Source organism: Schistocerca nitens, chromosome 4 (genome assembly GCF_023898315.1).
Source record: "Schistocerca nitens isolate TAMUIC-IGC-003100 chromosome 4, iqSchNite1.1, whole genome shotgun sequence".
NCBI lineage: Eukaryota > Metazoa > Arthropoda > Insecta > Orthoptera > Acrididae > Schistocerca > Schistocerca nitens.
Genome location: NC_064617.1, coordinates 980514461 through 980531236, shown reverse-complemented (window position 1 = coordinate 980531236; position 16776 = coordinate 980514461). Strand labels below are relative to the sequence as shown.

Genomic DNA, 16776 nt, shown 5'->3' with positions numbered 1-16776 from the left:
CTGTGACCACTGGTATTTTACCACTTGTGCCAGTGTCCCCCCTTAAGTTTTCTGCAATCAACCCAGACAGTTTTCCCTTCCCTTTCCTATTTAGGTGAAGGCCATGCCTAGTGTAGTCCCACCTATCGATAGCATCCACAGGAATCAAACCAATATGGGACCCAATATCCGTCCTAAGCAGCCACTCCAACTCCAAGTTCACCCTCCCTACAGAAGAGTTCAAATGAGGCCGATCATGGCGTCTCAACACAGACACAAATCCCACACACGTATGCTTCGTTGCTGATGCTATCTTCACTAGGTCACTCTCTATGGAATATTCAGAGTCTCTGTCAATGCTACACTCCTGGAAATTGAAATAAGAACACCGTGAATTCATTGTCCCAAGAAGGGGAAACTTTATTGACACATTCCTGGGGTCAGATACATCACATGATCACACTGACAGGACCACAGGCACATAGACACAGGCAACAGAGCATGCACAATGTCGGCACTAGTACAGTGTATATCCACCTTTCGCAGCAATGCAGGCTGCTATTCTCCCATGGAGACGATCGTAGAGATGCTGGATGTAGTCCTGTGGAACGGCTTGCCATGCCATTTCCACCTGGCGCCTCAGTTGGACCAGCGTTCGTGCTGGACGTGCAGACCGCGTGAGACGACGCTTCATCCAGTCCCAAACATGCTCAATGGGGGACAGATCCGGAGATCTTGCTGGCCAGGGTAGTTGACTTACACCTTCTAGAGCACGTTGGGTGGCACGGGATACATGCGGACGTGCATTGTCCTGTTGGAACAGCAAGTTCCCTTGCCGGTCTAGGAATGGTAGAACGATGGGTTCGATGACGGTTTGGATGTACCGTGCACTATTCAGTGTCCCCTCGACGATCACCAGTGGTGTACGGCCAGTGTAGGAGATCGCTCCCCACACCATGATGCCGGGTGTTGGCCCTGTGTGCCTCGGTCGTATGCAGTCCTGATTGTGGCGCTCACCTGCACGGCGCCAAACACGCATACGACCATCATTGGCACCAAGGCAGAAGCGACTCTCATCGCTGAAGACGACACGTCTCCATTCGTCCCTCCATTCACGCCTGTCGCGACACCACTGGGGGCGGGCTGCACGATGTTGGGGCGTGAGCGTAAGACGGCCTAACGGTGTGCGGGACCGTAGCCCAGCTTCATGGAGACGGTTGCGAATGGTCCTCGCCGATACCCCAGGAGCAACAGTGTCCCTAATTTGCTGGGAAGTGGCGGTGCGGTCCCCTACGGCACTGCGTAGGATCCTACGGTCTTGGCGTGCATCCGTGCGTCGCTGCGGTCCGGTCCCAGGTCGACGGGCACGTGCACCTTCCGCCGACCACTGGCGACAACATCGATGTACTGTGGAGACCTCACGCACCACGTGTTGAGCAATTCGGCGGTACGTCCACCCGGCCTCCCACATGCCCACTATACGCCCTCGCTCAAAGTCCGTCAACTGCACATACGGTTCACGTCCACGCTGTCGCGGCATGCTACCAGTGTTAAAGACTGCGATGGAGCTCCGTATGCCACGGCAAACTGGCTGACACTGACGGCGGCGGTGCACAAATGCTGCGCAGCTAGCGCCATTCGACGGCCAACACCGCGGGTCCTGGTGTGTTCGCTGTGCCGTGCGTGTGATCATTGCTTGTACAGCCCTCTCGCAGTGTCCGGAGCAAGTATGGTGGGTCTGACACACCGGTGTCAATGTGTTCTTTTTTCCATTTCCAGGAGTGTATTTCCCGGACCACCCACTATAACCACGGCATCCTCCTTTGTGAAATCCTTTCATAAAGAACCTATATCCTCTGTTACCTGACCCAGATCTGCACTAGGCTTGAAAAAGTTTGTGACCTGGTACTCTGCACACAGATTTTCCTGCAGTAGTTGGCCAACACCTCTGCCATGGGGACTACCTAACAACAGAACTTTCTTTCTCTTTACAAATTTCCCTACCTTTTTCAAGTCCTTGAAAGCTTGTTGTGCCCTTTCTACAGCTTCAGCTACATGAGGCTCATCCGATTCTGACTCAGGCAACAGGTCAAATCTATTTTCAAGATTTATGACAAAGCTGTCTGATGCTCTCCTTTGCCTGTTCCCCCTATTAGCTGTTACCACTTCCCACCTCTGTTCACCCCTCTCCCTCTTTAACCTGTCCAGATCCTCCCTTTCCTTGTCTAAGTCAGCTTGAAGAGCTGCAATTTTCCCTTCCTGTTCCAATATTTTCCTAACTCTACTGCAGATCCTACAGTACCACTGGTGAGCCTCATTTATGTCCCCATTTCCCAGGCCACTACATTCGCCCCAATGAAAGAAACTACAACATCCATCACACCATACCCCGGAACTAACGATCCTACGGCATGTCACACACTTCTCACTCATGGCAAAAACAGAAATCGTATAAACTGATTTAAGTACTGACTAATACGTAAACAAAGGACCCTAGAAACTATTCAGGCAGATATAAATAAATTGAAAGAGTAATGAATAAAAAAACTGGTGATTACATATAAGTTTAAGTCACTGTTTACTTACGATACGCCCGCGTGAAATTAAGCCTAAAATCTGTGCTATAGGCGCGAGAAGGAAAATAAACTTCTTACCCCGTTTAATCTAATTTAACACTTCACTAACACTTCCACTAATGTAACAACACTTATAATATATTTATACCAACTGGAAACGTTTAGCTTTAAGTTTAGTTCACTGCTTACTTACGATTCGCGCGCGTGAAATTAGGCCTAGGATTCGTGCTACAGGTACGAGAAGAAAAATACGCTTCCTATTTTATACTTCACTAACACTTCCACTAATTTAACAACACTTATATTTATAACACCTGTAGACGTTTAAAAATAGCTTAATAACAACGCTTTTTATAATTATTTAGTGCAGCAAATACTCGAAGAGTCCGCGTCGGCGCAGTGTTGCCAACAACCTTAATAAAGGTTTAAAGCCAACTCGCTGACATTAAACTTTGAGAAGACTCACTATATGCAATTCAGAACCTGTAAGAGGTTTCCACCCAGCATATGCATAAAGTACGAAGAATAGCAGCTGGAAGGGGTTGTCAGTCTTAAATTCCTGAGATTACAACTTGATAATAAATTCAGTTGGGAGGAGCACACCACAGAACTGCAGAAACGCCTTAACAAGTCTGTATTTGCAATTCGAGTGTTAGCAGACTTAGGCGACATAAAAATGAAAATGCTTGCATACTTTGCCTACTTTCATCCCATAATGCCATATGGTATAATACGAGGCCTGTTCAGAAAGTAAGCTCCGATTGATTGCCAAATTGAAACCACAGTGAACATCAGAAATGTTTTACTTGTAACAATTAGCTACACCTTTCAGCTACTTCTCTACGTAGTCGCCGTTCTGACTTAGACTTTTGTCATAGCGTTGTACCAACTTTTCAATAGCCTCATCATAGAAGGCAGCCGCCAGTGCTTTCCGCCAATTCTCCACGCTGGCCTACACCTCGTTGTCTGTGTCAAAATGTTGTCTTCAAAGACAGCGGTTCATGTGACCAGAGATGAAACTCAGGGGGAGACAATTGCGGACTGTATTGTGGGTAATCTCACATTTCCATTTGAAAACGATGCAGGAGCATCTTCATTGCCCCTGCAGAATGCGGCTGAGAATTGTCTTGAAGAAGAAACAGCACGACAGTTATGTAATGTTAGCTGCATAGCTTCAGGCGAAATTTCTCACCAGGCCCTCGTACTTGGCGGCAGACACTATTTTCTAGACATCTTTACGCACTCACTGCGAGCTCAGAAATGAGAAGAGCGACGTGATGCTAGCTGGGGTTATACTAGAGACACTACCCAACACATCTGTGCAAAGCTTTATCGCTTTTTCATAGTCGTTTCCATTTCGCGACCGATCGGAGCTTACTTTCTGAACGCCCCTCGTATTTTGGGGTAACTCTTCAAGCCAAACAAAAGTTTTCAGAGTCCAAAAGCGTGTAATATGTATTATTTGTGGAGTAAATTCACGGACGTCCTGTAGAAACCTCTTCAAAGCTCTGGGTATACTAACTACTGCCTCTCAGTATATTTACTCCTTAATGAAATTTGTCCTAAATAATATATCTCTTTTTCCAATAAACAGCTCAGTTCATACATACAATACCAGGAACAAAAATGATCGGCACAAGGACTTAAAAGCACTTACTTTAGTTCAAAAAGGGGTCCACCACTCAGGAACACTCATCTTCAATAATTTGTCAGCAAATATAAAAAATTTAGTTACAAATAAAGATGAGTTTAAAAGGAGCCTGAAAGACTTACTAGTGGCTAACTCCTTCTACTCCACTGACGTATTTTTTAATAGAAACAAATGATGTATTCTATATACTCCTACTATTAGAATTGTTATTTCAACTTAAAAAATGATGTAGTGTATATACTCATACTATTAGTATTGTTATTTCAGCTTTAAAAAAAAATGTGACATGTTCCACATCCACGAGGATCTCCTCGGCACGGATCTATGGAAAGAAAAACTAATGTAATCTAATCAGCACATCTCCGGCTCCTGTGACACACATTACCTGGTTAAGGAGTGTTTGTAGTGGCACCTGCAATCATGTACCTGCTTCAAACCGCCACCGTAGACGTGTAGCATTGTGCTCAGGGTTTGTACTTGCTGTTATACGCAGATACCCGGCCCTCACACCTGTTGTCGTTCTTCTGCAGATGCTTCTGTGACGATTCTCAACTGATTCTATCGATAGAAACTTGTTCCAGATTCTAGAGACATCCCTTTGATTCACAGCGACATTCGCTGCGACGCCCGTCCGTCTCATTCCCTGCCCCATTAGAATGACTACAAACAGCCTGTCATCGTACGTTATTGTTGTTCGAACCTCCCTAAAGCAGCAGAAATCTCGTAATGACACACAGCACAAGTACTGCAATATTTACTGGTGACACAGTTGCCATAGTCTGCACATACTGCTCCCTCACGGTAGAAAAATGGACTATTTCCTGTAGAATTACGTTACAAACAAACCAGTGTGTTGATACCATGACGTGCACTGACGGAAAAGATATCGCAACACCAAGAACGAGTTGTTATTCACATTTCGCGCCAGTAGTATAACAGTGGCGCTGCTAGCGCCAGTATGACTATGAAAATCAGGTTTGATTTAAATATTCGCTGTAAGGGACGTGAGCGTAAGTTAGATTTGAGATTGGACATGGTCAAGAACGCCTTTAAGACAAAAAAGACGCAATTATCAAAACCCCACTGAATGAAAGTTCCTGTCTTGCAGCGGAGTGTGCTACCATCTGAGGTAGGTCACAGTTCGTAGTAATTGACGGAAAGTCATCGAGTAAAACAGAAGTGATTTCAGGCGTTCCCCAAGGTAGTGTTACAGGCCCTTTGCTGTTCCTTATCTGTATAAACGATTTAGGATACAATCTGAGCAGCCGTCTTCGGTTGCCTGCATATGACGTTGTCGTTTATAGACTAATGAAGTCATCAGAAGATCAAAACAAACTCCAAAACGATTTATAAAAAAGTATCTGAATGGTGCGAAAAGTGGCAGTTGACCCTAAAAAACGAAAAGTCTGAGGTCATCCACATTAATGCTAAAAGGAACTCTTTAAACTTTTGTTACACGATAAATCAGTCTAATCTAAAAGCCGTAAAATCAACTAAATATTTAGCCATTACAATTACGAACAACTTAAATCGGAAGGACCACAGAGAAAATGTTGTGGGGACGGCTAACCAAAGACTGCGTTTTATTGGCAGGACACTTAGAAAATGTAACAGACCTACTAAGGAGACTGCCTACACTACGCTTGACCGTCCTCTTCTAGAATACTGCTGCACGGTGTGGGATCCTTAGCAGATAGGACTGACGGAGTACATCGAAAATGTTCAAACAAAGGCAGCACGTTTTATATTATCGCGAAACGTGGGAGAGAGTGCCACAGAAATGATACAGGATTTGGGCTGGAAACCTTTAAAGGAAGGCGTTTTTCGTTACGACGGAATCTTCTCACGAAATTACAATCACCAACTTTCTCCTCCGAATGCTAATATATTTTGTTGACACCGACCTACATAGGGAGGAACGATCACCACGATGAAATCAGGGAAATCAGAGCTCGTACGGAAAAATACAGGTGTTCATTCTTTCCGTGCGCTGTAGGAGATTGGAATAATAGAGACCTGTGAAGGTGGTTCGATGAACCCTCTGCCAGGCTCTTAAATGTGATTTGCACAGTATCCATTTAGATGTAGATGTCGATATGAAACTTCCTGGCAGATTAAAACTGTGTGCCGCACCGAGACTCGAACTCGGGACCTTTGCCTTTCGCGGGCAAGTGCTCTACCATCTGAGCTACCGAAACGACTCACGGCCCGTCCTCACAGCTTTTAATCTGCCAGGGAGTTTCATATCAACGCACACTCCGCTGCAGAGTGAACATCTCATTCTGGAAACTTCCCCCAGGCTGTGGCTAAGCCATGTCTCCGGAATATCCTTTCTCTCAGGAGTGCTAGTCCTGCAAGGTTCGCAGGAGAGCTTCTCTAAAGTTTGGAAGGTAGGAGACGAGATACTGGCGGAAGTAAAGCTGTGAGGACCGGGCGTGAGTCGTGCTTCGGTAGCTCAATTGGTAGAGCACTTGCCCGCGAAAGCCAAAGGTCCCGAGTTCGAGTCTCGGTCGGGCACACAGTTTTAGTCTGCCAGGAAGTTTCATATCAGCGCACACTCCGCTGCAGAGTGAAAATCTCATTCTCGATTTCCTATGATGGCAGCAGCACCCTCGTGGTCATCCCTTGCACTCTGACTGCAATTTTATATATAAGTCTGGTGCTTCGACCTGTTCTGCTGCCATTAATGAGCAGCATTCCAGAGGGTGTTTTCCAACAGGATAAAGTTCGCACACATACCGCTGTTGTAACGCAAATACTCTACAGAGTGGCGACACGTTACCCTGACGTGATCGATCACCAGACCTGTTTCCAATCGAGCATATGTGGGACATCACCAGCCGAAAACTCCAGCGGCATCCACAAACAGCATTAACTGATTGACCGAACAAGCCCAGCAGGCGTGGAATTCCATCTCACAAACTGACGTCCAGAACCTGCACAGCACAATGCATCTACATCTACATCTACATGGACACTCTGCAAATCACATTCAAGTGCCTGGCAGAGGGTTCATCGAATCACCTTCACAATTCTCTATTATTCCAATCTCGTATAGCGCGTGGAAAGAATGAACACCTATATCTTTCCGTACGAGCTCTGATTTCCCTTATTTTATCGTGGTGATCCTTCCGCCCTATGTAGGTCGGTGTCAACAAAATATTTTCGTATTCGGAGGAGAAAGTTGGTGATTGGAATTTCGTGAGAAGATTCCGTCGCAACGAAAAACGCCTTTCTTCTAATGATGTCCAGCCCAAATCCTGTATCATTTCTGTGACACTCTCTCCCATATTTCGCGATAATACAAAACGTGCTGCAATTCTTTGAACTTTTTCGATGCACTCCGTCAGTCCTATCTGGTGAGGATCCCACACCACGCAGCAGTATTCTAAAAGAAGACGGGCAAGCGTAGTGTAGGCAGTCTCCTTAGTAGATCTGTTACATTTTCTAGGTGTCCTGCCAATAAAACGCAGTCTTTGGCTAGCCTTCGCCACAACATTTTCTATGTGTTCCTTCCAATTTAAGTTGTTCGTAATTGTAATACCTAGGTATTTAGTTCAATTTACGGCTTTTAGATTGGACTGATTTATCGTCTAACCGAAATTTAACGAGTTCGTTTTATCAAATGGTTCAAATGGCTGTGAGCACTATGGGACTTAACTGCTGAGGTCATCAGTCCCCTAGAACTTAGAACTACTTAAACCTAACTAACCTAAGGACGTAACACAAATCCATGCGCGAGGCAAGATTCCAACCCGCGACTGTAGCGGTCGCACGGTTCCAGACTGTAGCACCTAGAACCGCTCGGCCACCCAGCCGGCTTCGTTTTATCAGTCATGTGGATGACCTCCCACTTTTCGTTATTCAGGGTCAACTGACACATTTCCCACCATTCAGATATCTTTTCTAAATCGTTTTGCACGTTGTTTTGATCTTCTGCTGACTTTATTAGTCAACGAACGACAGCGTCATCTGCAAACAACCGAAGACGGCTGCTCAGATTGTCTCCCAAACCGTTTATATAGATGAGGAACAGCAAAGGGCCTATAACACAACGTTCGGGAACGCCAGAAATCACTTCTGGTTTACTCGATGACTTTCGGTCAATTACTGCGAACTGTGACCTCTCTGACAGGAAATCAGAAATCCAGTCACATAACTGAGACGATATTCCATAAGCACGCAATTTCACTATAAGCCGCTTGTGTGGTACAGTGTCAAAAGCCTTCCGGAAATCCAGGAATACGGAATCGATATGAAATCCCTTGTCAATAGCAGTCAGCACTTCATGTGAATAAAGACTAGTTGTGTTTCACAGGAACGCTGCATAAAAATGTAAAAATAAATGATGTTTTCTAAACCTATGTTGACTGTGTGTCAATAGACCGTAATTCATAATATTCGAACACAATGCATGCACGTTTGCAAGTTTGTATTTAACATTTCACCGCCTATTAATGTACCAAATTTCACATTTGCAGTGGACCATCTCGCGCTTACTTTAACCTGTGATCTTGCAATGTTAATCACTTAAACATGTTTCCTAGCCAAATGTATTCCCCAAATTTCATTACTCTGCATTCCTTGTGAGTATTTCTGGATCACAATGTTCTGCACTAAAGTTTCGACATTATGCAACATTTATGCTCTCTGAAGCAGGGTATTTTCCCAGAGAGACTGAAGTATGCCATTGTTAAACCACTGCATAAAAAAGGGGATACGTCTTATGTCAGCAAATACTGCCCAATCTCTCTTCTGACTGCCTTATCCAAAATTCTTGAAAAAGTAATGTATTGTAGAGTAGCTTCACACCTTTGTAAAAATAAAGTTTTAACAAAATGTCAGTGTGGTTTCCAGAAGGGTTTCTCAACGTAAAATGCTATATATACTTTGACTAATGAAATATTAAATGCTCTGAGTAAGCGGAAGTCACCCGTTGGGATTTTTTGTGATCTATCAAAGGCTTTTGATTGTGTGAATCATGGAATACTTCTAGATAAGCTCAAGTACTGTGGTATGAATGGGACAGCGATCAAATGGTTTAAATCATACCTAACTGGAAGAGTGCAGAAAGTTGAAATAAGCAGTTCACATAATCTGCAAAAAAGTGGTGATTTCTCAAACTGGGGAACAATCAAGAATGGGGTGCCGCAAGGTTCGGTCTTAAGTCCTCTGCTGTTCTTGTTGTTGTTGTTGTTGTTGTTGTGGTCTTCAGTCCTGAGACTGCTTTGATGCAGCTCTCCATGCTACCCTATCCTGTGCAAGCTTCTTAATTTCCGAGTACTTACTGCAACCTACATCCTTCCGAATCTGCTTAGTGTATTCATCTCTTGGTCTCCCTCTACGATTTTTACCCTCCACGCTGCCCTCCAATGCTAAATTGGTGATCCCTTGATGCCTCAGAACATGTCCTACCAACCGGTCCCTTCTTCTTGTCAGGTTGTGCCACAAACTCCTCTTCTCGCCAATTCTATTCAATATACACTCCTGGAAATGGAAAAAAGAACACATTGACACCGGTGTGTCAGACCCACCATACTTGCTCCGGACACTGCGAGAGGGCTGTACAAGCAATGATCACACGCACGGCACAGCGGACACACCAGGAACCGCGGTGTTGGCCGTCGAATGGCGCTAGCTGCGCAGCATTTGTGCACCGCCGCCGTCAGTGTCAGCCAGTTTGCCGTCGCATACGGAGCTCCATCGCAGTCTTTAACACTGGTAGCATGCCGCGACAGCGTGGACGTGAACCGTATGTGCAGTTGACGGACTTTGAGCGAGGGCGTATAGTGGGCATGCGGGAGGCCGGGTGGACGTACCGCCGAATTGCTCAACACGTGGGGCGTGAGGTCTCCACAGTACATCGATGTTGTCGCCAGTGGTCGGCGGAAGGTGCACGTGCCCGTCGACCTGGGACCGGACCGCAGCGACGCACGGATGCACGCCAAGACCGTAGGATCCTACGCAGTGCCGTAGGGGACCGCACCGCCACTTCCCAGCAAATTAGGGACACTGTTGCTCCTGGGGTATCGGCGAGGACCATTCGCAACCGTCTCCATGAAGCTGGGCTACGGTCCCGCACACCGTTAGGCCGTCTTCCGCTCACGCCCCAACATCGTGCAGCCCGCCTCCAGTGGTGTCGCGACAGGCGTGAATGGAGGGACGAATGGAGACGTGTCGTCTTCAGCGATGAGAGTCGCTTCTGCCTTGGTGCCAATGATGGTCGTATGCGTGTTTGGCGCCGTGCAGGTGAGCGCCACAATCAGGACTGCATACGACCGAGGCACACAGGGCCAACACCCGGCATCATGGTGTGGGGAGCGATCTCCTACACTGGCCGTACACCACTGGTGATCGTCGAGGGGACACTGAATAGTGCACGGTACATCCAAACCGTCATCGAACCCATCGTCCTACCATTCCTAGACCGGCAAGGGAACTTGCTGTTCCAAAAGGACAATGCACGTCCGCATGTATCCCGTGCCACCCAACGTGCTCTAGAAGGTGTAAGTCAACTACCCTGGCCAGCAAGATCTCCGGATCTGTCCCCCATTGAGCATGTTTGGGACTGGATGAAGCGTCGTCTCACGCGGTCTGCACGTCCAGCACGAACGCTGGTCCAACTGAGGCGCCAGGTGGAAATGGCATGGCAAGCCGTTCCACAGGACTACATCCAGCATCTCTACGATCGTCTCCATGGGAGAATAGCAGCCTGCATTGCTGCGAAAGGTGGATATACACTGTACTAGTGCCGACATTGTGCATGCTCTGTTGCCTGTGTCTATGTGCCTGTGGTTCTGTCAGTGTGATCATGTGATGTATGTGACCCCAGGAATGTGTCAATAAAGTTTCCCCTTCCTGGGACAATGAATTCACGGTGTTCTTATTTCAATTTCCAGGAGTGTATATACAGGGTGCGTCACCTAATGTTACCGCTGGATATATTTCGTAAATCACATCAAATACTGACGAACCGATTCCACAGACCGAACGTGAGGAGAGGGGCTAGTGTAATTGTTTAATACAAACCATACAAAAATGGACGGAAGTATGTTTTTAACACAAACCAACGTTTTTTTTAATGGAACCCCGTTAGTTTAGTTAGCACATCTGAACATATAAACAAATACGTAATCAGTGCCGTTTGTTGCATTGTAAAATGTTAATTACATCCGGAGATATTGTAACCTAAAGTTGACGCTTGAGTACCACTCCTCCACTGTTGGATCGTGTGTATCGGAGAGCACTGCAACATACATCGCGTTTCTACAGAATGATCTGCCAACGTTGCTCGAAAATGTCCCCCTGGAAACGCGTCGACGTATGTATCAGCATGATGGTGCACCTGCACATTCCGCAATTAACACTAGGCTGACCCTTGACAGGATGTTTGACGGGCGTTTCATAGGACGTGGATAACGAATAAATTGGCCAGCCCGTTCTCCTGATCTTACACCTCTGGACTTCTTTCTGTAGGGTATGTTAAAGGAGAATGTGTACCGTGATGTGCTTACAACCCGAAAGGATATGAAACAACGTATTGTGGCAGCCTGCGGCGACATTACACCAGATGTACTGCGGCGTGTACGACATTCATTACGCCAGAGATTGCAATTGCGTGCAGCAAATGATGGCCACCACATTGAACATCTATTGGCCTGACATGTCGGGACACACTCTATTCCACTCCGTAATTGAAAACGGAAACCACGTGTGTACGTGTACCTCACCCCTCATGGTAATGTACATGTGCGTCAGTGAAAAAGACCAATAAAAAGGTGTTAGCATGTGGACGTAATGTGCTGTTCCTGTCTCTTCTGTACCTAAGGTCCATCACCGTTCCCTTTCGATCCCTACGTAATTCGGTGCTCTCCGATATACACGATCGAACAGCGGAGGAGTGGTACTCAAGCGTCAACTTTAGGTTACAATATCTCTGGATGTAATTAACATTTTACAATGCAACAAACGGCACTGATTACGTATTTGTTTATGTGTTCAGATGTGCTAACAAAACTAACGGGGTTCCATTTAAAAAAACGTAGGTTTGTGTTAAAAAACATACTTCCGTGCATTTTTGTATGGTTTGTATTAAACAATTACACTAGCCCCTCTCCTCACGCTCCGTCTGTGGAATCGGTTCGTCAGTATTTGATGTGGTTTACGAAATATATCCTGCGGTAACGTTAGATGACTCAGCCTGTATGTTAATGACTTGCCATTCTATATTCACAAAGATGCAAAGCTGGTACTTTTTGCCGATGATACAAGTATAGCTAACACACCGAACAGACAAGAATTAACTGGAGAAATTGTAAACGATGTTTCTCAGAAAATCATTAAGTGGTTCTGTGCAAATGGGCTCTCATTAAACTTTGACAAAACACAGTATATACAGTTCCACACAGTAAATGGGATGACACCATTAATAAATATAGACTTCGATCAGAAATCGGTAGCTGAGGTAGAATATTCAAAATTTCAAAAATGTTCAAATGTGTGTGAAATCTTATGGGACTTAACTGCTAAGGTCATCAGTCCCTAAGCTTACACACTACTTAACCTAAATTATCCTAAGAACAAACACACACATCCATGCCCGAGGGAGGACTAGAACATCCGACGGGACCAGCCGCACAGTCCACGACTGCAGCGCCTCAGACCGCTCGGCTAATCCCGCGTGGCTTCAAAATTTCTAGGTGTATGCATTGATGAGGGGTTGAACTGGAAAAAACACACTGAGGATCTGCTGAAACGTTTGAGTTCAGCTACTTATGCTATTAGGGTCATTGCAAATTTTGGCGATATACATCTGAGTAAATTAGCTTACCACGCCTATTTTCATTCTCTGCTTTCGTATGGCATGATATTCTGAGGTAACTCATCGTTGAGTAAAAGAGTGTTCATCGCACAAGAGCGTGTAACCAGAATAATTGCTGGAGTTCATCCAAGATCATCCTGCAGACACTTATTTAAAGAGCTAGAGATCTTCACTGTAGCCTCACAATATATACGTTCACTCATGAAATTTGTTATTAACAATCCGAACGAATCCAAAAGCAATAGCAGCGTACATGGCTACAACACTAGGAGAACGGATAATCTTCCCTAGTCAAGGTTAAATCTAACTTTGACTCAAAAGGGGTGCGTTATGCTGCCACAAAAGTCTTTGGTCACTTACCTAATAGCATCAAACGTCTGACAGATAGCCATATGGCATTTAAAAGCAAATTAAAAGACTTTCTTAATGGCAACTCCTTCTACTCATTAGGTGAATTTTTGGATATAGTAAGTGGGTAATTACCCCAACCACACTAAAAAAAATTAACAAAAATTAAAATATTAAGTGTTATGTAATATTTTGTGTAATGTAATATCTTGTATAGACACCTTTTATTAACCTGACACGTTCCACATCATTACGAAGTGTCGTATTCATGATCTATGGAACAAGTACTAATCTATGTTGTTGTTGTGGTCTTCAGTCCTGAGACTGGTTTGATGCAGTTCTCCATGCTACTCTATCCTGTGCAAGCTTCTTCATCGCCCAGTACTTACTGCAACCTACATCCTTCTGAAACTGCTTAGTGTATTCATCTCTTGGTCGCCCTCTACGATTTTTACCCTCCTCGCTGCCCTCCAATGCTAAATTTGAGATCCCCTGATGCCTCAGAACATGTCCTACCAACCGGTCCCTTCTTCTTGTCAAGTTGTGCCACAAACTCCTCCCCAATTCTATTCAATATCTCCTCATTAGTTATGTGATCTACCCATTTAATCTTCAGCATTCTTCAGTAGCACCACATTTCAAAAGCTTCTATTCTCTTCTTGTCCAAGCTATTTATCGTCCATGTTTCACTTCCATACATGGCTACACTCCATAAAAATACTTTCAGAAACGACTTCCTGACACTTAAATCTATACTCAATGTTAACAAATTTCCCTTCTTCAGAAACGCTTTCCTTGCCATTGCCAGTCTACATTTTATATTCTCTCTACTTCGACCATCGTCAGTTATTTTGCTCCCCAAATAGCAAAACTCCTTTACTACTTTAAGTGTCTCATTTCCTAATCTAATTCCCTCAGCGTCACCCGATATAATTCGACTACATTCCATTATCCTCGTTTGCTTTTGTTGATGTTCATCTTATATCCTCCTTTCAAGACACTATCCATTTCGTTCAACTGCTCTTCCAAGTCCTTTGCTGTCTCTGACAGAATTACAATGTCATCGGCGAGCCTCAAAGTTTTTATTTCTTCTACATTGATTTTAATACCTACTCCGAATTTTTCTTCTGTTTCCTTTACTGCTTGCTCAATATACAGATTGAAGAACATCGGGGAGAGGCTACAACCCTGTCTGACTCCCTTCCCAACCGCTGCTTCACTTTCATGTCCCTCGACTCTTATAACCGCCATCTGGTTTCTGTACAAATTGTAAATAGCCTTTCGCGCCCTGTATTTTACCCCTGCCACGTTCAAAATTTGAAAGAGAGTATTCCAGTCAACATTGTCAAAATCTTTCTCTACGTCTACAAATGCTAGAAACGTAGATTTGCCTTTCCTTAATCTATTTTCTAAGATAAATCGTAGGGTCAGTATTGCCTCACGTGTTCCAATGTTTCTACGGAATCGGAACTGGTCTTCCCCGAGGTCGGCTTCTACCAGTGTTTCGACAATATGAAACCTTTATTTTGACTATCGCAGTTTCGCAACTGAGGACACCCAAACAAGTCGATCCATGCTGCTGCACATCCAGAGGTAGATCGATTCCGTCGGTCGTGCAAACGACTGTCTGCTACGTAACGAAGCGTTCCTTAGTGGCTACGGTGAGAGACGGAGTAATCCATCATAGCGTAAGAAGAAATCTCCGGCAGCTGCAGCGAGTAGCGCGTGCGTCTGAACACGGATGGCTGAGGCGCGAGTGAGTGAGCGCGCGTGCGCGTGAGCGCTCCGCCTTCGCCGCCGACGCTAATGACGGGCTGCCGCCGTCACATTAGGAGCGTAATGGAGGTGCTGACTCACGGAAGTAGCGGCGGTAGACGCCCGGCGCGAACAGCCGGCCCGCCGAGAAGAAGTGGAAGCCGAAGGAGACGGCGAGCCGCAGGTGTGGGGGCGTGTCGAAGGGCAGCATGCGTGCCGGCGCCGCCTCCGCCGCACGCAGCGCGCTCACGCACAGCCCGCGGCCGCACGCACCGTGCAGCGGGTTCAGGTCCTGCCGGCAACCAACAACACCACGCTCGTCGACTTCGAAGAAGCTTTTGATAAAGTCAACACAAACAAATTACACTCCAAGACCAAAACTCATAACACCCATCCTAAATATCAGTCAGGTTTCCGAAAGCACCGTAGTACAGCAACTGCATTAATCAAAGCAAACATGCTATGGACAGACGTGAAGCTACCATCCTAACACTGCTTCACTTTAGTAAGGCTATTGATACAGTTGACTTTGATATATTACTAATTAAAATGAAACAGCTGAATTTCTCAAACAGCGCAATACACTGGTTCGACAGCCACCTCAAAAACAGAAGTCAACAAGTCATTTGTGGGTCAGAGAAGTCATCATGGAAAAACGTGCGCTCTGGAGTTCCCCAAGGCTCCGTCCTTGGTCCATTATTTTTTTTATTTATTTATCGTTCCGTCGGACCAAATTAAGGAGAAGTCTCCATGGTCATGGAACGAGTCAATACATGAAATTATAACACGATTGTAGAAACAGATAAAATGAAATATAAGAAACATATTCAGGCGACAAGTCGTAAATTTAAATAAAGAAAATCAACAATGTAATACTGGAATTTGCTTAATTTTTCAGCACTTCCAGGAGCTCCTCGACAGAATAGAGTGAGCTGTGAGGAAACTCTTCAGTTGAGACTTAAAAGCGTTCGGGCTACTGCTAAGATTTTTGAGTTCTTGTGGTAGCTTATTGAAAATGATTGCAGCAGAATACTGCACTCCTTTCTGCACAAGAGTCAAGGAAGTGCATTCCACATGCAGATTTGATTTCTGCCTAGTATTAACTGAGTGAAAGCTGCTAACTCTTGGGAATAAGCTAATATTGCTAACAACAAACGACATTAAAGAAAATATATACTGTGAGAGCAATGTCAGAATTTCCAGACTATTGAATAGGGGTCGACAAGAGGTTCTCGAACTTACACCACATATAGCTCGAACAGCCCATTTTTGAGCCAAAAATCCCCTTTTTGAATCAGAGGAATTACCCAAAAAAATAATACCATATGACACAAGCGTATGAAAATATGCGAAGTAGACTACTTTTCGTGTTGAACTGTCACTTATTTCAGATACTGTTCTAATGGTAAATAAAGCAGCATTTAGTTTCTGAACAAGATTCTGGGCTTTCCACAAAAGCTTACAATCTATCTGAACGCCTAGGAACTTGAACTGTTCCATCTCGCTTATATTATGCCCATTCTGTCTGATCAAAATATCGGATCTTGTTGAATTGTGAGCTAGAAACTGTAAAAACTGAGTCTTACTGTGATTTAGCATCAAATTATTTTCCATAAGCCACGAACTTATATCATGAACTACATTAT

At 44.9% G+C, this 16776-nt stretch overlaps 1 protein-coding gene across 1 annotated transcript in view; it reads right to left on the bottom strand.

The window, feature by feature from the left end:
• LOC126252738 (uncharacterized) overlaps nucleotides 1–16776 on the bottom strand; it is a 175975-nt gene that overhangs the window by 48523 nt on the left and 110676 nt on the right. The window contains exon 8 of the mRNA XM_049953641.1: nucleotides 15233–15356. Coding sequence (XP_049809598.1) covers nucleotides 15233–15356 — 124 coding nt within the window. The remainder of the gene's footprint in view (nucleotides 1–15232; nucleotides 15357–16776) is intronic.